Genomic DNA, 23,761 nt, shown 5'->3' on the forward strand with positions numbered 1-23,761 from the left:
ATTCAATTCACATTTCTGACTGTCTCAAGATTTCAATATAATGTGCATACTCTGCCAGGTCAGCAATGCCAGCATTGGCAATGGAGATCCACAGTTACTCAGCTTTAAGCCGAGTAAGTATGTTTTATGAATCATATTGAACATATGCTGTTAGTAGGATTTAATAAAATTAAAAGCTTTTGAACACTATCATTGTCATTTTGATAATGTTTTATTTTCTGTGTCTAGAAGATAAAAGTAAATTTCAAAGGATACTAACTAAGAATATATGTCAAGGGTATTTTGACTACAGTTATTTGCTTTTTATTGTGGCCTTTAAATGCACTATAGTATAGGTTACGAACTTTTATGGTTTAACTCATTGAGGAACCTACCTAAAGGTATTCCTTGTGCATAAAACAGAAGTATTTCCTTTTAAGAAAAAAAACTTTGTACTGTGCTACATGTTTACTTTGCTGAGGGAAGATTTTCATCAAAATACTTTAACCATGTTTTGGTTATTTACAGTTGAGCTGTATGATTTATGCGAAGAACTAACTCAATCAAAATGTACACATCAGAAGAAAGAAAACAATTTTGTTTTAGATTAATATCAAATTAAGAAAAATTGAGGTAATGGGTGACAGACATGAAACAAAACGATAACTCCCCAATGCAATGACATAATGTGTGGTGGGAAAAAAATGTAAGACAGCAAGAAAAGTGGTGAAAATATTTAAAGTCTGGTAATATTGCACCGAGAATTATTATGGACAATTTCGGAACCGTAACAATGAATATTAAAACAACCTTTTATTATCTGTGATTCCATTAAGTGTTTCTTTTTTAGGGTGTTATATCTTTTATAGAGCTGCCTCACTTGCAAAACATCATAGGCTTTTGAAACAGGTCGGTTGATATTAATAACTTTCTCCAATTGTTTATACAGCTATATTTGCTGGTAGAAGTTTGGTGCATTGACCTCACAAAAGAATCCAATAAAACAATGTAAACTAACATTGTAAACTTAGTCTATTTCAACTAAAACTGGTATTTTTATGAGTTTGCCTATTAAAGCTAGCGGACAGGGATATTCCAATTTATTTTATTTCTGAACATAACAGGGAAAACTTGCTGGTAATGGATGATGACTACTTCAAGTGATCAAGAACAAAATCTTTGCTTTTGGGAATTGAAATTTAGTGGCCGGTCTCATTTTAAATCAGCAAAGGTATCGTTGATCAATTTGTAACTTCATTATTAATGTAGTGTTTTTGTTGAAGGCTTGTTTTCTGTTTGTTTGAAAAATATTTTTTCAGTTTATGTACGGTACTGTAGTAAATCAGCATATGTGATAGTGTAAATCTTTAATTGAAAATACTAAATAAAACTAAAAGTTTTTTCAAGGATTTGAATTCTGCATTTAAATTATGAAACCTTAAACTAACATCTAAAAATGTGTAGGTTGCGGAGATAAATCATGGCATTGACACTACAGAGGTGTTTTCATTGCTTAGAAAGAAATGGGATTTGTCAGAAAAAAACCTTGCATTTGTTCTATGTGGAGAGACAAGTACACAGATAGTGTCTCAGTTGCATCAGAAGTTTTGTCAAAGCATAGTGAATTTAGCTGCAAAAACTGGTTTGTATTGGTTAATTATAAATGAAGTACACCAATAAACTACCTGTATGCAACACTGGCCATATTTTTCTTAACTAAATGCAGTAAAGGCTTGTTAACTCTACTTTGTTTAATATGAACTTTTTCGATAACTTGAAGCAACTTCTGTGATCTTGGTGATATGCTTGTGAAAATGTATTGAAAAAACTAACAATAAATCAAAGCTAAATTGAAAGTTCAGTTAGTTTTAAAAGTTTTGTGATCAACAGGACATAGCTACAACCTCTTTAAAAATCATTAATTATATCATAAAGACTAATGTTTATATATTTTGTTAGTTGGTTTTTAGAGAAGAAAGGTATTAAACCTGCAAGTTGTTAAATGTAGTTGTGCTGAAATGATAAGTTAGCATTCAGTAAGACTACTAAACTCAACTGTTTTGTGAACTATTAAAGCGATGAAACTAAACGAATTCAGTGATCAAAAATAAAAATCAGTTTGTCCAAGTAGGTGACTTCATAAAAGTTTTTCTAAACTATATGGTTACGTTGCTGGTTAGTCTATGCAACGCTGAGGTTATGACGTCTAATCGGCTATACTGTATAACAGTTGAAAATTTCCAATTCTATGTTTAATGCCCGTGTCACTCTGGATAATACTGTTTTTAGGTCAAATAATTTTTTGTCTTTTTGTCTAAGAGGATTTACATGAAACACATGCTTCAATTTATTGCTGAAATTTTATCTATTATTTTTAAATCTCATTTTTATAGTTTTTTTGCAGTCAATTTCACAAAGTAAAGATAATTCATAATTGACCTACCCTTATAACCAGGATTGCCATCGGTCTGGACTAAAAATTAAGGAAGATTAGGAAACAAAACAATAGTACTACCTTCAACAGTGCACACCGGGAGAAAGCAATCAATGTTTCTAAAAAAGATTTTCTTAATTTAGAATTAAAGGTGTCAAAATGCCCAAAACAGGGACCCAACTAAGGACGTAAGTGAAAATAAGGATGTTTTTTAGAAAAAAGAACAAAAATGTTTTCTAATTTGTCCTTCAAAATAATAAAAAATCTTAGAAATAAGGACGATATAGCAGCCCTGATTATAATTTTGAGTTCATGAGCTTTTTCTGGATAAAATAAAGATATAAATAAATTAAGTTATAACAGGTAATCCTACAATTAGAAAAATTGTGATGAAAATTTTTTGCTTCTAAAAAAGTTTGATAACCTAACTTTTAACACAAATATAAGGTGCATTGCTTATTACTGATGGGTCAGAAGGCAGCCTTGGTCTCACAGATTTGGAATTACCTTCTCAAATAAAGGTTTATGTTGCTTGAATGGCATGATGCTGTGGAAATGTCAATCTTTTACAATCTTAATTATCACTTTTAATTTGATTATCAAAAATCAATTAGTTGTTGTAATCTATTTAGTCTTAAAAAAATAATTAAATGGCTCATTAGCTTTTTCATATGCGAAATGATAGTGACCAGCTACATATTTTGATGCATATAGGAATGCTTAGAAAATAAAACATAACTGTTCACATTAATTATATTCTTGCTACAATCCACTTTTTTTGCTAAAGCATTGATTTTTTATTCATGTGAATTTTTTTATAATAAATTTGAGAAAATTAGGTGTTTTTCAACTCATGTTCTTTGTAAAATGTTTTGTTTGATTCTTCTCATCGTTTACTTAACAAAGATATCAGTTATTAAATGTTCTATTGAAGTATAGCAATTGATTGTGAATAATGTTTTATGTTTTACATTTCCCTTCTAATTGTCTTATTCAGGTTGTTTCTATTGGCATCAAACGCTGGAACAGTGAAGCTCAACTTTGCCAACTAATACCTTTTGATGAAAATGCAAAACACGCCGTAAGTTCAAGTACATTCAATGCCATTGCAGCAATAGGTAACTTATTGAATGAATGTTCAGTCTGCATTGATTTTTCAAGGAAAGTAAAGTTTTTCTTACAAGAAAGTCAGATGGTTCAAAACTTTTCGATAAAAATCACTCCCATTTCATTTTATTGAATGAAAATGACAACTTACCAACAAGTTCTGCACAACAATGCATATTAAATGGTAAGTTACTTTAATATGATTGCTTTTGTCTGTCTAACTGATAGTGATACTGGATGCACATTGCACATTTACTATACATTTGATAACTGTGCCATCATTTTTGTTAATATGCATTAATTGTGTAATAACTGTAATTTCATGGTATTTGAAAAAGCAAAAATGCTAAACTATTTGCATTGGGTGCCAATTAATTTTGGAATCCTAAACTTTTTATGAATTTATTTTACAATATTTCAGACATTACATTTCTAAGGTGCAGTATTACTAAAACTGTTACTTCCTGTCCAACAGATTTTACTGTAGCTTTTCTGCACTCCATTGTATGCTAGTTAAAGTGGATGTTAATATGTCATGTTAAAACTGTGGTATGTCTGGTCTGCTCCCAAATACAGTATTTTATTTTACAAATATCAGTTACATACGGTAGTATATATGTAACTCTTGTCAAAGTTGAGTTTTGTCTTTTTAATTTTTATCTTATATTTTTATTTTTCCAGATAATGTTCTTTTTCCTGTTTTTATTTTGTTTAATGGAAGCTGCACTGCAATACAGGTGAAGTAGCATTTAAAAAGATGATTTCGTTTAAACATTTTGATATTGCCAAGCTAATTTTGCTGAAGTTGCACACTATGTATAAGATGGGAGAAAATAATGACATTGAAACAAACTACAATGAATATTTTAATATCTAAATATGAGATGTTTGAATCGCGAAATGTGTTTATTTATTATAAGCTATCTGTATCATTATTATTATTATCGTGGCATGAATAAGTAAATTTGCTTTACTACAGGATGTCTCTAGAGCTTTAGAAAGTAACATCCCTGTAGTCATTATGGAAGGAAGTGGTGGTGTGGCAGATTTTCTTGCAACACTTTGCGAATATAAGACCCTCAGTGAAAAGAACATTAAATCTGCTATTTCAGGTATTTTTTCACATTGTGTTTGGATTTATTGCTTGAGCAAAAATAGTTACTCAGTCTGCATCTTTTTGATGTGTTAAATTTAAATTTTATAGGAGAATTTCATGAAATAGCAATAAGTGATGAAGGTTGTCTACTAAACTGCATTCGATTGTGTCACGAGAAAAGAAGCCTTATCAAAGTTCACCGGGTAGATTTGGAAATTCCTGAATGTCAAAGTTTCAACATAGCTATCATCTCCAGTATCTTAAATGGTAATAGCTGCAGTTTATTGGACATTTTATTGCTCTTTTGTGGAAGAACGCTCGTGAGTTAAAGTACTTTTTTATGACCCTATTAAATGGGTTTGTCTTGGCAGCCAAGTTTTAAATGAGAAATTCAGCAGTTAGCACTGACCAGTTTTAACAACTGACATAGTTGAATTTATTACCCAATGTCCTTAAATTCATCAGTTGCTTCAACTAAAAAATTCTTAGATTTTCCAATTCTGTAACTACTGTACTGTTCTTTTTCCTGAAGACACAATTATTAAGACTGTTGTTATAATTTATAATGATTCTTATTATGGTTGTATTAATTTAATTATTATTCTATTTGAAGACAGGTTTATGAAGACAGTATTTGTCAAATGTTTCATTCCTTGTCGAATACGTTAAAAGTGATATTGTTATTGTTAGATCAGAAAATACCGTACTCAGTGTATTAGAATTTTACATGATTTTTATTGTGCGAATGTGTCAACCATTTAAATGCTTAATGAAATTGTATAGAATTATACAATCTTAAATTATATAATTTTTTTTTATTGGGAATGAGTTTAATTATAATATAATGGCATACATCTACTACTTCATAAAAGAGAACAGTGCAGAAATTACCGGTAAAAACTAGCAACCAATGGTTTTTATCGCTAATGTTTATGAATATTTAAAGATACATATTCATACTAGAGGTAGATATTTGTACTAGATTTATTGATACTGTATGTTCATCATAGAGCACGTGCAAAGAAAAAGATTCAAAAATGTCAAGACAGCACTTAAGAAGCTGCTTATCAATGCTTTGGTAAAAGTACGTATGTTACATTGTTAGATTTAACACCATTCTTGATCTAATTATTAAATATAAGGTAAAACTCTTCAGACAATTAGTAAGTTAGATTTAATATCAAACTGGTTTGTTTTAATTACTAAATGTAATGCTCTGGTCACTACCTTTCTACTGAAATCTTTTGAACCAGAACTGTGCTGCACAAAGGTGCTTGATGTTTCCATAACCTACTATTGTTAAAGGATGATCTGAAAGCTGTTGAGTTGTATATTTATTCCGGTGTAACTTTGGATGAAGATGATATATTGGGCCTTTATAGATCAGAGTTAGATGAAAAAAATGTTTGTCATGCTCTTTTAAAAAAACAAGCGAAAAAAAAGTATCAAGATTTGAAAAAAACGTATGTATCAGTATTAGTATCTTGGTAGCAGAGTTGTTAATGTTAAGAATGTTTACTTTTTTCCTTTGTGCAAATAAATATTTTTATGCGTTTATTTTTGTATTAAATAGATTGTTACCTCCGCTGATAAGTTGGGATTATGATATTGAACAAGGAAATTCTGGTCAGGTAGATAATGATGTACTAATGTGTTTTTCTTAAGTAGCATTAAGAAAACCACTTTTTGATGGAAGATATGTTGCAGATTGATATGAATTTTGAATTATTTTTGTGGTGCATTGTGATGAATCGCTCAGAAATGTCACAAGTTTTCTTCAGCCTTTTATCAGGAAAGCTTTCGGCTTCTATTGGTGCAATGGAAATGTTAAAATCCATGATAGTTTTAGAGACAAGAAAAGGAAAAGTATGTTATACAGGCATAGGGGAATGTCTGCGCTCATTTCTATTGTTACTGGCAAGATGTAAGTAATAGGAATCAATTAACCTTTTTTAAAAAGTTTCAACTTATGTAGAAAGACTCAATGAAATGTCATGCTAGAGAGTACAAATCTCTTGCACTTGGCATCCTTGATGAGTGCTTTGCGGACAGTGCAAGCAAAACAGGTGATCTTCTCATTCGTAGGCGAGATGAATGGGGAGGATTGACATTGCTACAAATATCAATTGATGAAGAAGATGTGAGTAAACTGTGCTTAATTAGTGTAAATCGTATGCAGTTTTTGCTTATACCATGTACTTAGGCATACTTTTATTCTATATTTAATGAGCATATTTAATTGACATTGCAGGTTTTGAATGATGGTGATAATGAGCACAAGGTATGTAGCTATTGTTAGAATTTGTCCGGCATTCTGTTCTGAAAATATCTTTTTCAAAGTTAAATAAAAACGAATGGAATCAAATTCAACTTTTATTTTTATTTACCTTTTGTTTGCAAAAATGTGATTAATACAGGTAAGCTCATATTCTTTTTGCATTAAAGCTAACATGATTTGGATAAACATCTTTCCATATGCAGTGTATACTTTTTCAAAACATTAAGTTTATATATCCTGTATGTTTATTCGAAACTTGTTAGCCTTAATGTAAATAAAATATGAGTTTAACTTTATCAACTACTAGCCAATAAATCTTTGAAGATTTTAGCACTTCCCACTTCATGTTATTTAATTTGCAAACAATATAACTATAAAAGCAACTTACAATTATTGTGATTTAAAAACAGTTTCCAGTATCAAATTTATTAGTAATCATTCATTTGTTTTAAGGACATTGTTTCCCAGAAAGCTGTTCGCTACCTTCTTAACAAAGTATGGTACGGCATTGATCAAGTCAATGGGAAAAATGCCACATTTTATACTCTGTCATTTTATGGTGTTTGCCTTTTTTTGATTGCATTTTTACCCCTGGTATGTTGCGGCATTCTTGGCATTATACTTTGTGCTGATGATGATAATGATGAAGAGGATGATGGTGGTAGTGGTGGTGTTGATAAAGCGTCAACTTCTCAACAAGGCAAAGAAAATGTTACTGGTGCGGAAAGCTAAGCTTATGTTGTGTCATGCGTTTAGTTGATTAATTTAATTTTAATTTAACTTTATTGTGTACAACACTTGTTAAGTATGCGCTATGCTTGTAACAATCCCTTCAGTTAATTTTATTGGCAATTTACTTTGTTTCAGGCCATGAAAATAAAATGTACTCTTCAAATCTTTCCACTGATGCATCATCAAATGAAAACAAACAACGTATGTGTTGACGTTTTACATTGCAGTATTTTTGTCACGAACATTGATTAAGCTTGTAATTTACAAATTCAAAGGTCATATCAAGAAGAGAACCACATCGACTCGATCAATAACTACTTCTTTTGCTACTTTATCACAAGTGACAGTCAGAGTAGACAGTAAGTGTTGGACATATCTATAACTGAACATTTGGTTTACAATTGCAATTCCAACATTAACTCTTTGGCAGTCACGAAGTCATAATGTAGCTTCGATAAAATACAAATATTTACAACTTTTTTTGCAATTATATTCTGGACTCATTGCAACTAAAAGTTTGACATTGTTCTGTCTGTCGATGGAGACATTTTGCATCCTTTTCAGATGCCAGAAATTTACAATTTCTGTGTAAAATGTCAAGTAGAAATGCAATGAGGTACAAAGAGCAATCACAAGTAGTTGACCGTGGAAACCAATTTTTCTTTCACAAGAATACCAATAGTTGACGGTCAACATGTTAAACAAAGCTTTTGTGAAACTAAGCTGTATTTATTTTAAATGTTATTCTTTGCTATTGGTGCATGTAATGAGATCAGGCTGTGATGCAGCTACTGTTGATGATATAGTGTCCTAAGCATATAACAATGGAGGTTATGACCTTGTTGATATTTGTGCCAGTACAAATTTACTAATAGGGACATGATCACTAACGCAGTTTGCCTACCCAGTTTTAAGTGTCTAATTGACATGCTGTGTATGCATTATGTACCATACATTGCCATAAGTTTAAACATAGAGATAGAATATGATCATTGCTAACAATATTTCCTTAATTTAGCCTACATGAGGGTGTGTAGCGAATGGACAACTTTTCGCCTGTTATTGTGCACTGATCAGTAACAGAATATGTGAAAACAGTAAATTTTATTACAAAACTTTTCAAGTCATCGAAGGAAATCAAACCATACCTTACAGCAATATACACCTAAATGTTACTGGCCTAGGTTATTATCAGCCATCATTAATATTATTTATCAGAAAGGATCAATGACCAATGACAAATGACAAATAACGAATAACGTTGACAAACCAATAACAAATAACGTTAAATGCTGTGTTTAACATTATGTGTTGAAAGTGATTGCTGCCTGATCCTTGTTATGGTTTACACTCAGTTCATCAACTTGATATTTATCACCTGATAGGCCAGCTTCTTCTGTACGCAAGAGTAGCTGCTTGTTGTCATGCATTAGGACTTTGCATTATGATGTAATAATTTCTTCCAAACAAGTCAATTTTTTTGCATTTTTGCAACCATTACATTATTACTGAAAATCTTCAAAATTTTAAATATTATTATTTAAACCCTCTATTTTATTCAAAGTAAATTTTTTTGTGCTATTTATAATATGTACAATGTTATTGTTTCAATCATACGATTAATCTACCGGTATGATGATAACAGACTAAATAATTATATTCAGAAATTATAACGTTAGTTATTGATCATACAGAGTATGTTTTATACTTATTATTCAAGATTTTGCAATAACTCAATTTGGTTTAATTGGTAATTGAACAACTGCACAGGTGAAAACAATGAAACAGAGCCTTCAAACATGCCCACCAGTCCACACCCAATTACACCGAAACAAGAAACAGCAGGCAAGTACTCCAATTATACTGTACCCATCGTTTTTTAATATACAGTCATATAACATTGTAATGCTTGCATTTGCAATATCATATGCAATTACAAACAAAAAAAAAATATTTTGTCACTAGCTCTTTACCAAGTAGTTGAATGCATGTTGAATTTGTTTAACAGATGAAGAAAAACAAGACTACTTAGATATTGCCTGGAAAGTCATGCATTCTCCCTTTGCTAAATTTCAGTTCAATGCTGCTGTTACACTGGTTTGATTTATTGTATTTAAAAAAATTTCAATATAGATTATGCAGACCTTTGGCATATATATATTATCAAAGAGTTTTTTGAATGCAGGGAATTCTTTGGCTGTATGCATATTCTTTGCTGTTTGACTACCGTGACACTATTTCTGTAATAGATTTCATTTTAATTGCTTGGTGTGGAAGTTTGTTTGTTGAGGAAATTCATGAGGTAATTTAGGTGTTTCACTTACCAACTGATCTGTTTAACTGTAATTCATTCATTTGACCATTCATTCCTTCACACTATTGTACATGCTTTATATTTTCTTGTTGTTTTAGTTATATCATCAAAGGAAAAGAGGTTCTGTTTCAAAGAAAATGAAAGTTTCTAAAAGCAAATTATCGAATGCTTGGCTATTGATTTGCCATTACTGGAGTGACTACTGGAATTTCTTGGATATAGCATCCATAGCTATATATTTTGTTTCATTTGGCTTAAAGTGAGCATGAAAACATTCTTGTTTTGAGGAATTGCAGCGCTGCAGCCTCTAAATCTTGGAAATATTTGAACACCACCCTGTTAGGCAGAAATATAAAGATAAGGTTAAACTTCCGATGTATAATTAGGTTTGTCTTGTTTTTCTTTTCAGAATGTCTTATTTGGACATATCAAGAATTTTGGCTACAGTTGCTTTTATATTGCATTGCGTGCGCACAATGCAGATTTTTACTATCAACAAAAACATTGGTCCTAAGCTGATTATGATCAGAGAAATGGTAATTTATTGATACATTTTAAAGCTAAATTGAAAGCTGGTATTGAATACTTAGTAGTATCTGTTATATTATGTATTTTTTTGTAAAATATTTTATTTATTTTTACAGATACTAGATTTTCTTTACTTTTGCTTTATAATGCTGGCATTTTTTGTTGCTTATGGAATAGCTATCCAGTCTATCCTTTATCCTAATCAGGCTGACACCTGGTTTGCAATTAAGGGATTTTTATCCAAGCCATTTTGGCACTTGTATGGAGAACTTCTTTTATCTGAGATTGATTACAATCCAAGTAAGTAAAAACCAAGCAAAAATACTGAAAAAGTACAGTAAGTTTATATTTAGTAAATGTTTTTTAAACAAATAATTTTATAAATGGAGTTTTTTTGTTTTAAGCCACCAACGAATATGTGTGCACAAATGACACAGATTTGATTTCGGCTGGACATCGTCCTTGTCCTCAACAACAGCTAGTGGCTCCCTTCTTCACTGCTGCTTATCTATTACTAACAAACATACTTCTGCTGAACCTTCTCATTGCTATATTGAAGTATGCTAAATGTAACATTAAATTATGCGTATAATAAATAAAATTATAATATAAGACAACACAAATGGAGACAGTATTTTTGATAACATCATATGGTTACGTTTAACAAAGAGAAAATTCAACAAAAAGTTAAATTTTTGTTATGTATGGTTTTGCTAGTTTTGGGTTTTTTTGGTAATTCTTATTCTCTGATAATACAATATTAACTACGTAATTTAAGCGTTTAAATGAACAGTTTAACAATGAACGGAAATCCCTTAATGGGGATGTTCCATGTTAAAAATGTGCAAAAATTTCTTTGCTGAATATAGGAAATTAAAAGCCTTTGCAGTCTGGTTTATTGACCATTTGTTTATTTTTTGTGAATGTTTCAGCAATACATACGCAACAATTGAAAAGAAGGTGGACAGGATATGGAATTATCAACGTTTTGAGTTGATTGAGGAATATGAGATAATCAGATCACCATTGCCACCACCACTGAGTATTCTTGGATACTTGTACAAACTTTTGCGTCAATGTTGTGTGGAAGATGACAATGTTTTTAGTAAATATGATGCTAATTATAATAGGAATTTAATGCTTTTGCAATTGTGTTTGGGTGTAACTTGTTTTTCGTACAATACAGAAAGTTGTTTTCTCAAGATTTTAAAGTTCAAAATGTTGTGTTGGACTGTAAACGACAGGGAGAAAATTTAAAGACAAGTACCTGGAAACATTAAAAAAATTCGAAGAAAACAAGGCAATAGAATATATGCAGAAAATTAAGAAAATGAAAGAAAATTCTGTCGAAGAAAAGATCAATGTCCTTTATAACAGGTTTTTATTGTCAACAAAATGATGAAAATATGATAATTATAATAGAATGCCCATTATTTTATTTTTGGTAATTATTTTTTAATTCATCCGATTATTTTGTCGTATATTTGAATCCATTGAGCAGGAGCGTAATAAGATGGTAATTATCATAAAAAGTGTTTGTTTTTAATTTTTTTAGATGCAGCTACTTCTCAGCTTCCATATCTGCACTTCATGCATCATTGTCCAGTCCGCACCCAACATAATATGATGGGTTTCAGTAAAAGAAGACAATTTAAATAAAAACAGTCCTCATTCTTTTATCTAATTCATTTTTAGACGTTTTCCTGCTATTTAAGCAATTTATATCCCCAACTTGATGTTACAAACTTTTTGTATTTATATTGATTTTTATGTAAAAATGTTGACGTAATTTGTTTTATTCTGTTTTTTCTCCATCAAGAATGAAATTGTGCCTTCATGTAAGTATGGATGGTGCAAGTAGCTTCCATGTTACGTAATGTATACCAGACTTGGGAAACAATACCATTATTTTTTCTTGAACCATGTAAATTGTAACTTTTACATTTGATTTTTGTGGCAGCCACAGTTTAACGTCAATACAATGTAAACATTTGCTGTCAATCATTGCTATTTTAGTGAATTGATTGTTTTTACACCTGGGTGTGTTTTCAACAAAATGCTGTTCTTGTGCTGTCTGTGTTTATTTAGTTTTAAAGAAAAGATTGAGCACTTAGAGCACTAAGTTTTTTTCTCTGCAAAAAAAAACATTTTCTCATTTGAGCATGAATTAGCTACTTAAATCACGCTTAATATAATTGACTACATGTTTTTATGTATCGTTATGTTGTAAAGTGAATTTCTTTGCAAAAACTATACCTATAAGACTGTTGCTTTATCCATTATATATGCATTGTAGCCCGTATTGATGAGGTCGAAGTGTTTTAAATCCTGCTGCCTTTTTAAAGCAAATATGGACATCATGAGCTGACTTTCCATCAGGCTAACCAAATAACGGAAGAAGGAACATACTCCATGACGTGTACCTTTGACCAATCATAATGAAGAATAAATTGTGCTGTACCCAAAAACAAGTTTTAATACAACCTTCCTTTGAAACTGTATCTGACAAAAGCTCAGGTAGCTACATTAAAGCGAAATAAAAGTTCCATGATTAAAGATACAGTATTGACATTGTATGTAATTGATTTTGTATCTAATAAGCCTGCAAATGCCTTTAGTAAATGCAGTTTCATATGCATTTCTCACCTGACACAGGCATTTAATTCTTGATAGTCTGCAAAGTTAATTTGATGTTGTCTGGCTTCAATGCTATCTCACCAAAATAACAGTCTGATTCACATGGTTATATGCAGTAAATTATTGCTGTTGCATATAATAATTTTTGTAAAAGGTTTTATCATTAAACTGATGATTTATTGATGTGTTAATGCACATTACCTTTATAAATGCACAGCATACCAGAATTCTATAATTTTTTATACAGTTTTTGTGGAAGTCACAATAATTATTTTTACTAATATGCAATTTTGTTGTTATGCATTATAGGTGTGTGTAATGTGTATATATTTCTGTACAACACCGTCACAATTTTTTTATTTAACATATTTTCGAATATAATGATGAATAACTAGTCTAATAAGAACAGTTTTCATTTTGATGTGTGTGAACCTTTATGAATATAAAATTTACAATAATTTTCGCGTTTCATGCAACATGTTATGGTAGATGTTTTTGTCTCAGATTTATTAATTATTCATGCCAAAATAAAACTTTTTGGTAATATTTCCACCATACAATTTACTGTTTATCTTTGAACAAAGGCAGGATGTCCAAATTTCAGTTTTTCAACAAGCACTTTGTGTTGTTGTGTGCTTAATTGTTTGAAGAATAGTTCTTTATGAATAAAATATCATATTACATGAACAAGTAACCTGAGTTTGACTTTTTTCATTATTAAATAGTTCTGACTCAAAAAACTCTGTGATGTTTAGCAATAGATTACAAATGACTGGTGATATACCACTACATTGTGTGTAAAAGTATTGTATTCCTGATGTATTTAACAATGTACCATTATCTTTCTTGTATTTATTGTTTATAATCACGAAGTTTTTAAAATTCAGTTTGTATGAATCATTTATGCCATTGTTGGTACTGGATTGATGTGGTGATTGATTCAACGTAAGTGTAGCTGCAATTAAAATATGGTGATTTTACTGGATGGAATTTTACTTGCGCAAACAGAAAGAAATAACCAAGACAGCACTAAAAGTAGAACACTACTTGGAGGCAGTGTTAGTAGAAAATATTTCAAAAGCAAACATTTTGTTGAACCTAATGTAGAATATACTGGTAATATGTAGAATACACAATTCATTCACCAGCTGATCACCTTTTGTTGTTGAAATTATGCCTGGTGGCAAACATAGCAGAATATACCGATTTAAGCCAAAAGGAATAGATCAGCTTATTTACTTGGTAAAATAATCTATCCAATTATCCAAAACTGGCACAGTTATTAACCTAAGAAATTTTAAACCTTGGGAAGGTAAGATATTTCTTTCTATGTTGGACAGTGTAAACAATTATTGCAGAGCAAGCAACTTTAAGCAACTGAAGGTAAAACTAGCAATTTAAATAATATTTAACACATTTATTGCTATGGCTACATTCAATCAAGAAAAAACCAACTTCCACTTCTGGGAACTTAGAAATAGAGAATCACATCGTTATGAAACAACAAACGTGAGTTTTTATCCTCTTTGGTTGTATTTTACTCTCATGACATACTCTGTTACCATGAGAATTCGTTTAAATGTTTGCTGTTGTAAGACCTATTGTTTTTGTATGATGTATCTGTTTTGAGAATAGGGTTTTTAGTTGTATTATACTGTATTAGGTTGTAGGACTATAAAGTTTTAAAGATAACAATAGACTTATAGCATTTTATACAATATTTAAAATGTATTTGTTCATAACAAAGGTCAGTGTTTTTAGATTTTGGAGCTTGATGATGACTTTGATACTGCAAATTTCTTTTCTGTGATTAAAGAGAAGTGGCTGTTGTCAGAACACAAACCAGCAATTTTCCTTAGTGCAACAGAAAGTACCCAACGTGTTACAAAAATATACCAGGAGTGTTTTCAAAGCATAGCTTCTTTAGTGGAAGAAACTGGTTTGTTTTTAATGTTGTGCAACAATGATACTGTAATTTACATACATTTTTAAAATAAAAAAAATTTCGTATATGCAACAATTGTTGTAATAAAAAACAATGTGATAACTTGCAACTACAATACGGTAGATTCATGGCTTATAATTGATGGAGACGGAGAAAGTCTTTGTCATACGCCTTGCAAGTGCTCTGTGCATCAAAAGGTTAATTTCAATTTGGTATAAAAAATTTTTTGTTACCGTACCTGTATTTGTAACCATAAATAAATAGTTATTATTAACACTTGTTTATGATGCACAGGTTGTCACAATTTGTATTAAGTGCTGTAATCATCATATTGAAAAAAGTAACTTAATCTGCTTGAATGGAGTTTCACAGGAGAAGGTAAGTAGTGTGCTAGTTGATTTTAAGTAAATACTATAGTTTTAGCACATCTCGTAACAGAACCTACCTTTGTTTCTTTTTTGCAGGCTAATGATGTTTACCTCAATATAAGACAAAATATTGCACAAGTTGATGAACACCATTCACATTTTGTTTTAATTAATGATGAAATATACGGCAACACATTAAAATCAAATGTTCTTAAATGTATATTTGAAAGTAAGTTAAAGCAACTGCTTTTGCCTCATTATGTATGTTTGCTAGGGCAGTAACGATGTACATTTTTACCTCGTATATCAATGATTAATTCATAATTGCATGCAACAGTTACTGCTAGCAAGATACAGTCAATATCAACAAAGATCAGTATGCGAGTCATATCATGTTATGATTTACCAAGTTCCATATTAAATTATTTGGTGATGTCATTAATTATTATTATAGTATTTATTGAATATTTAGACGAAGATCTGCTTTCAGTCTTTGTTTTGTTCAATGGTGACTGTTCTACAATAGAGGTGATAACTATTTTGCAGTCACTAAATATAGTTATGGTGATTAATATGATTATAGTTATTCATACACTTTTACTGGTTAACTTATTTAAGAGTGTTTTGACTTTAACTACTTTTAAAGATCCTCATGGTTTAGATATTGATTTTTGATTTCAATAATTGCTAACGGCTTTTCTTTTTTAACGTTTATGGCCCATGTTTTATTTACTTGTGGTTTTACATGATTATCGAAACCAGTATGTTCCCTAACAAAAGCAGTTAGACGTGAACAAGTTGTATTTATTCAAATCATCTGCCTTTTAAGTGAAATGTATCCTTCTAAAATAAAAAGTCCTTTTGCCTTATTCAGAATAACATTATTGTTTTATAATTTTTTCATGTTTTATAAAAGGCAGCGATATTAAAATTTTGAACAAGTGGTTGTTACAAAGTGATTTATTATTTATAACTAAAATCCATTATTTTGGAAAAAATTTGTTTTGTACCTGTGACATAAAACTTGCCTATTGCAGAATTACTAATGAACTAAACATTTGGTGAGGTAGAACAAATACTAAAGCCAAGACATTAGAAAACATTTTTATTAGTCAGATTTTTGGTCGATACTACAACCATTATCCATGTAATCTAGAACAACTATTCGAAGAGGTACAACAGTTAAGTTTATAGCTATAACAGTTGGAGAAAAATTAAAAAATGGAAAACACTAGATAAGCTGTAGTTGTAAGCCATGCTGTATGTCATATGTTGTTTTACGTTACATTGATAAAGGTTGTAGAATCGTTGAAAACTTTTATACTTATGTTTTTTGTAATACAAATGTTTTTTTATTGTTTTTGCTTTAGTATTAGTTTTACTTGTGAGTCGTAACTTCCAACACTTTACTCTGTCTCTTGTTACACAGATATTTAATGTATGTTAAATTGGATCTAATATAATGTCCTATTGATCAGTATAAAAGATTACTAATTTTATATTCTAAAATTAAAAATACAAATATTGGGAAAATTTTAACCATAATTCTAAAAAGTAAGTCTTAGCAGTACTTCTGTTCAACAATAGAATGTGTCTCAAGCTTTAAAAAGTGGAATGCCAGTAGTGATTGTAGAAGGATCAGGTGGTGCTGCAGATCTTCTTGCAACACTTTGCAAATTTAATTTATTTGATGAAAGCAGCATTCAAATGGCAATTTTAAGTAATTCTAGTTTTACATTGATGTGTAATCACTTGTTATATCAAAGACAAGTTGAAGCCAAATACTAGTATTCATGTTTGAATTTATTGAGTACTATCTCACTGTTTTGCAGGATTTTTTTCAACAATGATTAAAAATCATGATGTTGGACTTTTGGACTGCATTCGTTTTTGTCTGGAAAAGAAAAGCCTTATAGCTTTGTACCAGCCCAGTTTTATAAATCCTCAATCAAATAGCTTAGACATGGTGATTATTTCAAGCCTCTTGAATGGTAATCAGTTCAAATTACACTAAATTGTACAATTACCAGCACAATGCTTAAGCTATGCTTTGTAGAAAAATACTTTTAGTAATACAGCACAGAATCCCTAAAGCATAAATCTATAAAATATTTTTGTAATAAATATTTTTCTGGTAAATTACCACTTTTTACTTATGTGATAATTTCTTTGTCACGACACATGTATGTTGATATTTGTTCTTGTTATGATATTGTAATGCATTAATCTTAAAATTATTTTGTGTAACAGAGCAAATACCTAGACAAAGACTTGAACATACGAAAGAAGAGCTTAAGAGAATATTACTTTGTAGTTTGATGGAGGTTGGTTAAAATTAAATTGGTGTGTTCCTTATTTCGATATACTGGTAACTCTAATTGAACCTTTTATTTGAAAGAACAATGTGAAGGCTGCACAGCTATATGTCTCTGCTGGTGTGGTTTTATCTGAAGATGATCTATTGGCTCTTTATGACTCCGGGCTTGATGAACTTCATTTTTTCAAAGCTTGGGTGACACATTACTGTAGTACTGTAGACAAGAAACAATATTGTGATATCAAACAAATGTAAGCAAATTTAGGTCATTTTAGTGATGATAGAAAAAGGTACAATATAGAATATTATGTAATGATGGTGATGACAGTTAAATGTTTACAATTAACTTGTACAATAGCTATTTTTCGGAACACATGACAAAAGCATATATAAACCTTTTCATTAAAAATGGTAGGTTATTGCCTCAGTTAATCAGTTGGGACTTCAAACAAGAGAATACCGATAAGGTAAATACTTTAGAATCAACAATAAATAAATGAATCAACAATTTTTTGTTTTAGGATAATGTTGCGTTAAATTTTTCAGATTGACATGACCTTTGAACTATTTATATGGTGCATTGTGATGAACCGATCAGAATTATCTCATTTTTTCTTCAATCGTATCTCAGAAAAGCTTTCTGCTGCTATTGGTGCAACGGAAATGTTGAAGTCAATGATCCTAATGGAAAATAACAATGGAAAAGTATACAAAATACTAAAATGATTTTCCTTTTTTCTGTTAAATCCTATCTATCAATAAAAAATTTCAGATAGAGTCAGGTAATCACAACAATAAGACAATTATTGCCCCCCCAAAATTTTTGGGAAGCATTTTACTGTATATTTTGAATTTTTTTTTAAATTTTGGGCAATAAGATCTATAATTTATTGTATATTTCATGGTAGTATATTTTACATACAGAAGTAGCATTAATATTACATCCTTAATAACTTGCAGAAAGATTTGATGCAGTGCCATGCTAAAGAATATAAATCATTGTCACTTGGAATTCTTCAAGAATGCTATGCAGACAGTGCTAGCAAAACAGGTGATCTTCTTATTCGTAAGCGAGATGAATGGGGAGGATTGACATTGCTACAAATATCTGTTGATGAAGAAGATGTGGGTATAATTTTTATGCAATAGTTGTTAATACTTTTCTTAGATTGCTGATCATTTTTTTGGTTTAAATACTTACTGAAATCAGTTAATTAGTTTTTGATATTATTTAACCAAACTGAAATTAATATGACAAGAAATATATAAAAATAAATTTCATAAAATCGATAATTAATTGGTGATTGTGAATTTAAACATACACATGCAATAAACTCAATGTTTAGTTTTGTGTTGAGTAGAAATATTTTATACACTGTTTTTAGATCATAAACTTTGATGATCAACAACAAGAGGTAAGGGTCACAAAAGAGCACATATTAAAATGTAATATATGCACATTGCTTAAAAACACTTTTTTACTTTTTCACAGACGTCATTAACATTATTAAACGAATAACTACACACGTATTGTACCCACAAATAGTATAAAATTAAAAAAACTAAATCATTTTTGTTTGTTCAAGGATATTGTATCTCAAAAAGCAGTGCGTTACCTACTAAATAAAATATGGTATGGCATTGATGGAGTAAACGGAAAAAATGCTACTATTCACACTTTGGTGTTTTACCTTTTCATTCTGTCTATGATTGCATTCCTTCCAGTAATTTGTTGTTGTTTAACTGTTGTCATTCTTTTTGACGAAACAAATAGTGAAGGAAGTACGTCAGGTACCATGTACCACTTATCATTTTGTTTATTCATCTACCAAGTCGCTGTGTCATAAAGCATGATGTCAAATAATGTGTTCATATTAAAACAAACTTTTAATAAGAGAAGAAGCCATTGTTTGTTTTCGTAATTTTCTTCTTACATAGATTTTCTTATGAACATGGAATGTGTTAAGTTATCTGGAAATGTGTTATTTTACAGGAATAGACAATCACAATCATGCTTTTGCAGCAGACACAACAACTGAAAGTTATTCAACTACAAATCTGCATGGCATGTTTTATTATGTTTTCTCATTTTCCTATCTACTAAAGCATAAAACAATATTTAAATGTTCCTAATTGATCCTATAAATTTGCACTACAACAAACTTTTACTGCCATTAAAGTTACAAAAAAAGTAATGTTGCTTCTGAAACATTAATTTGAAAATCTTAAAATAATAAAAAATATAAAAAACAATTAAAATAAAACAGTAAATATACAGTGACATCAAACATCAGTTAGTATTAAATCAATGTTATAGGTAACAACAATCAAGTGCATCCAGCCGACCATTCAAGTAACAAACTTCATTCAAGCCATGGTCAGTCTTTGACTATGCACACAGAAGATAGCAGTAAGCATGGGCTTCCTATATTTTATAATACTACAACAGTAACGATCTCTGCAAATTTTTCAAATGCACCAATATACTATTTTTAATAGAGTATGTTGAAGCTGCAAACCTGAGTATCTTAGACAAGGGATGGGAAGTTATCCAGTCCCCATTTGCTAAATATCAAATAAACGCTGCTGCAACAATTGTAAGTTCCCATAAATAATTATGGCAAAATGTATTTTACAAGTTTTGGATGGCTAATCGTATACTTCTATGTTTTGCAGGCATTTATGTGGCTATATGGATATGCTTTGCTATTTAATTACTTCGATAGTATATCTACATTTGACTATGTATTAATGGGTTGGTTTGCAAGTTTGTTTTTGGAAGAAATGTATGAGGTATGTGTGATGTGTGATACATGTCTCTATTAAAATATGTTTATGCTCCCATCGCCCATACTTTATTTTATACATAATATTTTTTACTGTATTGCCAAATATCATGTATACTGTACTTATCTTTTACTTCAAATATGTTTTAATGCACCAATTTCAATTTCGTTTGTTTGTGTATTAGATATATAACCATGACAAAAGGGGAACTATTTCCAAGAAATTAAATCTTTCTAGAAGCAAGTTAGGAAATGCATGGCAGAAGCTTTTTCATTATTGGAGTGATCGCTGGAATATCATTGATATTGCTGCAATAATTGTATACTTTGTTTCTTTGGGATTGAAGTGAGTACACTGCGTGCTTGTATGAATAAGTGTTGCATCATAAGTGTTAATTTTGTAATTATTATTTGACTCAAGCCAAATCATATCAACCTAAAATATGGCACTTTGCTTACATTATGTACTGTGTCAAGTTTGTTACCATTTATGAGGACCGTTTTGCTGTCCAGTTTCTGATTTGTTTCAATTGATGTGTAATGGAAGTAATCTGTTTTTGTATGTAAAGCACTAATTTTCGCTGTGAGAGTTACCCTAATTTCAATTCAAAGCAACCCATTCATATGTAATTTTATTATTTATGTAGAATATCCAGTGTAGATGCATCAAGAGTTATTGCAACTGTTGCTTTTGTACTCTACTGTGTAAGATCATTGCAGTTTTTTACCATCAACAAGAAAATTGGTCCTAAGCTTATTATGATTAGAGAAATGGTAATTTATTGTTAAAGTGCGACAAAATATAATTTAAAGTCTGTTTTCATGCCAACAGGATAACTTTCTTAAGACAGGCGGGTAGAAAATGCTTTTGTTTTGCAGATACTGGATTTCTTATACTTTTGTTTTATACTTTTGGTATTTTTTGTGGCATATGGTGTGACCGCACAGTCCATACTTTATCCAAATCAAACTGATGCCTGGCCGACAATTGAACAATTTTTGTTCAGATCATTCTGGCACTTGTATGGAGAGCTCTTCTTACCTGAAATAGATTATGATTCAAGTTCGTAAAACACTTCATTGTAGAGATCTTTTTTCTGAAATTAAATACCTATAGTTTTTTGACAACATTAAATTTACTAGATATCAATTAAATTGCGCATTGCTATAAGAAGCTGTAATAAGTTGGCAAGGTTTGTATAAGATTTACTTTCTTATGATATTATTACATAGAGGAGAGGAATTAAAAATACTGTTAGAGTTAAAAAACTATGTTCTTGAAAAATTGTTATTACTATACTATTTCTAGCTACTGGAGAATACACTTGTACAAACGACGCAGCTTTGATTGTTGCCGGAAATCGCCCATGCCCTCAGCAACAGGCCGTTGTCAAATACATCACTGCACTTTATATGTTGCTTGTAAACATCCTTCTACTCAATCTGCTTATCGCCATTCTAAAGTGAGCTACAAGCTTGTCATGGAATACTTAAACAATTATTTGTACTGATCGTAAATAACGAGCTGTATTATATGTAAAAATAACAGAACTTTATCATTTTAGTAACACCTACGCCAATATTGAGAAAAAAGTTGATAGGATATGGAACTACCAACGTTTCGAGTTAATTGAAGAATATGCAATAGTTAAATCACCTTTGCCGCCGCCATTAAGCATCCTTGGATATATCTACAAAGGATGGTGTGGGAAAGACGACCACATTTTTAGTAAAATTTGCAAACATTTTAAATCAGAATCGTTTTTCCAAAACTAAAAAGTTATTTTACTTCGTATAACTTTTATACAGTAGAATTCGCCTATAGTGACACTTGAAGGGACCGCGGAAAAAGTGTCACTATAAGCGAAGTGTCACTATAGACGAAGTCAAGGTAAAATGGGCGCAGATGACTACAGTAGAACTCGCATATAACGGGACCAGCGAAATTTGTCCGTTATATGCGATATCCGTTATATACGAGGTATTTTAGATTGTTTTCCTCAAAGGGTCTGGAGAATTAGTCCGTTGTATACGGTTATTCGTGATACACGTGTCCATTATATGCAAGTTCTATTGTACATAGCGATTGTTGCTAGATCGACAAACTATACAATGACAATCAACCTGATCACAACTCACAAGAACAAAAGCCTGGAACAAGACTAGCAGCCACAGTAGCCTACGCTTTTATTACATCACAATTATGAAGCCTGCTTATAAACCTTTTCTACCATCTTGCTTGCGCATGGATAAAGTATATATTATTGCATCACAAACTAACGAGTGTCCTTATACGGAAATTTTTGAGCCCAAGGGACAGAAATGTGGTGTCACTATAAGCAAAGTGTTCTTATACACGAAGTCACTATAGGCGAAGTCATTTCTATGTAAAACATATGGTTTGCAAACGGGACTTTGCAACAGGTGTCACTATAGGCGAAGTGTCACTATAGCCGAAGTCACTATAGACGAATTCTACTGTATTTGGCTTTGCTGTTGTAGAAAGAAAATTTAAAGATTGTGAATTACAAAACTTGGAGGAATTTGAAAGGATGAGGTCAAATGATTATATGTCCAAACTAAACGAAGAAAAAAGAAATTCTCTTGACAGCAAAATACAAGTTCTTCATGAAAAGTAACAATCTTTACTGTACAAAATTTAGTTTGTGCAAATGTTTTACATCTATTTGTATTGTATTGCTTGTGTAACAGTCTGACTGTATCCCTTTGTTTCTACCAAAGGTTTTCTTGTATGTTAAATAATTTAGAGTTGTTATCAATTTACATATTTCATTGCTATATGTAGTACACACTTAACTGACCACCTTATGTCATTTTTAGGTGCAAACATCTGACCGTTTCAGTAACGGCACTTACTGAAACAGTAAATGACTTTACGGGAACATATTCTGCGTTCCACGCAACCCTTGAATGACATTCTACCAACAAGTCTCCATTTTTGACATGTGCACTTCCTAATTTTTGAAAAAAATGCATTTCATTGCGCTGTAATATTGTTCTTGTTTCAAAAAGAGTTTTTAAACTTGTTTTCTTTAGAAACGTATAGTTTTTCCACTTGCATTCGTTTACGGTTTTAGAAAGTTTTAAAAAGTATTAAAAACAAATTAGTATTTATTTGCATTGTCAAAAGGGATATGTATTATTTATGTCGTACCTTTGTAGTCGTTTTCTACTTTTAGATGCATTTACAGTGCATAGCATCTCACACCCCTACTCTAA

General features: G+C 30.7%; 2 protein-coding genes across 5 annotated transcripts; both read left to right on the top strand.

Moving 5' to 3' along the window:
- Window positions 1-1,102: 1,102 nt before the first annotated feature.
- Window positions 1,103-14,084, top strand: LOC143459778 (transient receptor potential cation channel subfamily M member-like 2). The gene is made up of 27 exons (XM_076957048.1): window positions 1,103-1,210; window positions 1,444-1,621; window positions 2,861-2,934; window positions 3,411-3,494; window positions 3,575-3,704; window positions 4,202-4,257; window positions 4,500-4,632; window positions 4,725-4,883; window positions 5,627-5,700; window positions 5,922-6,079; window positions 6,190-6,247; window positions 6,324-6,482; window positions 6,592-6,756; window positions 6,868-6,897; window positions 7,348-7,612; window positions 7,762-7,827; window positions 7,902-7,985; window positions 9,397-9,471; window positions 9,635-9,723; window positions 9,812-9,928; window positions 10,039-10,199; window positions 10,350-10,476; window positions 10,585-10,768; window positions 10,873-11,026; window positions 11,401-11,573; window positions 11,713-11,845; window positions 12,024-14,084. Exons 1-27 carry the CDS (start codon window positions 1,124-1,126, stop codon window positions 12,088-12,090), a joined length of 3,240 nt encoding a protein of 1,079 aa, XP_076813163.1. The 5' UTR covers window positions 1,103-1,123; the 3' UTR covers window positions 12,091-14,084.
- Window positions 14,085-14,450: 366 nt separating this feature from the next.
- Window positions 14,451-23,659, top strand: LOC143459779 (transient receptor potential cation channel subfamily M member-like 2). Of its 4 annotated transcripts, none has more exons than XM_076957050.1 (26): window positions 14,453-14,614; window positions 14,867-15,044; window positions 15,174-15,247; window positions 15,345-15,428; window positions 15,515-15,647; window positions 15,891-15,946; window positions 17,006-17,138; window positions 17,251-17,409; window positions 17,669-17,742; window positions 17,817-17,986; window positions 18,151-18,202; window positions 18,282-18,440; window positions 18,696-18,860; window positions 19,121-19,150; window positions 19,322-19,526; window positions 19,729-19,800; window positions 20,053-20,145; window positions 20,235-20,332; window positions 20,412-20,528; window positions 20,707-20,867; window positions 21,169-21,295; window positions 21,401-21,584; window positions 21,831-21,984; window positions 22,087-22,250; window positions 23,024-23,156; window positions 23,363-23,659. In XM_076957050.1, exons 1-26 carry the CDS (start codon window positions 14,531-14,533, stop codon window positions 23,454-23,456), a joined length of 3,153 nt encoding a protein of 1,050 aa, XP_076813165.1. In that variant the 5' UTR covers window positions 14,453-14,530; the 3' UTR covers window positions 23,457-23,659. The 4 variants fall into 4 exon arrangements, with proteins under 4 accessions (XP_076813167.1, XP_076813165.1, XP_076813166.1 ...); XM_076957051.1 differs by having other exon boundaries at window positions 19,322-19,517; XM_076957052.1 differs by lacking the exon at window positions 23,363-23,659 and having other exon boundaries at window positions 14,451-14,614; window positions 22,087-22,224; window positions 23,024-23,158.
- Window positions 23,660-23,761: the final 102 nt, after the last annotated feature.

Source organism: Clavelina lepadiformis, chromosome 5 (genome assembly GCF_947623445.1).
Source record: "Clavelina lepadiformis chromosome 5, kaClaLepa1.1, whole genome shotgun sequence".
NCBI lineage: Eukaryota > Metazoa > Chordata > Ascidiacea > Aplousobranchia > Clavelinidae > Clavelina > Clavelina lepadiformis.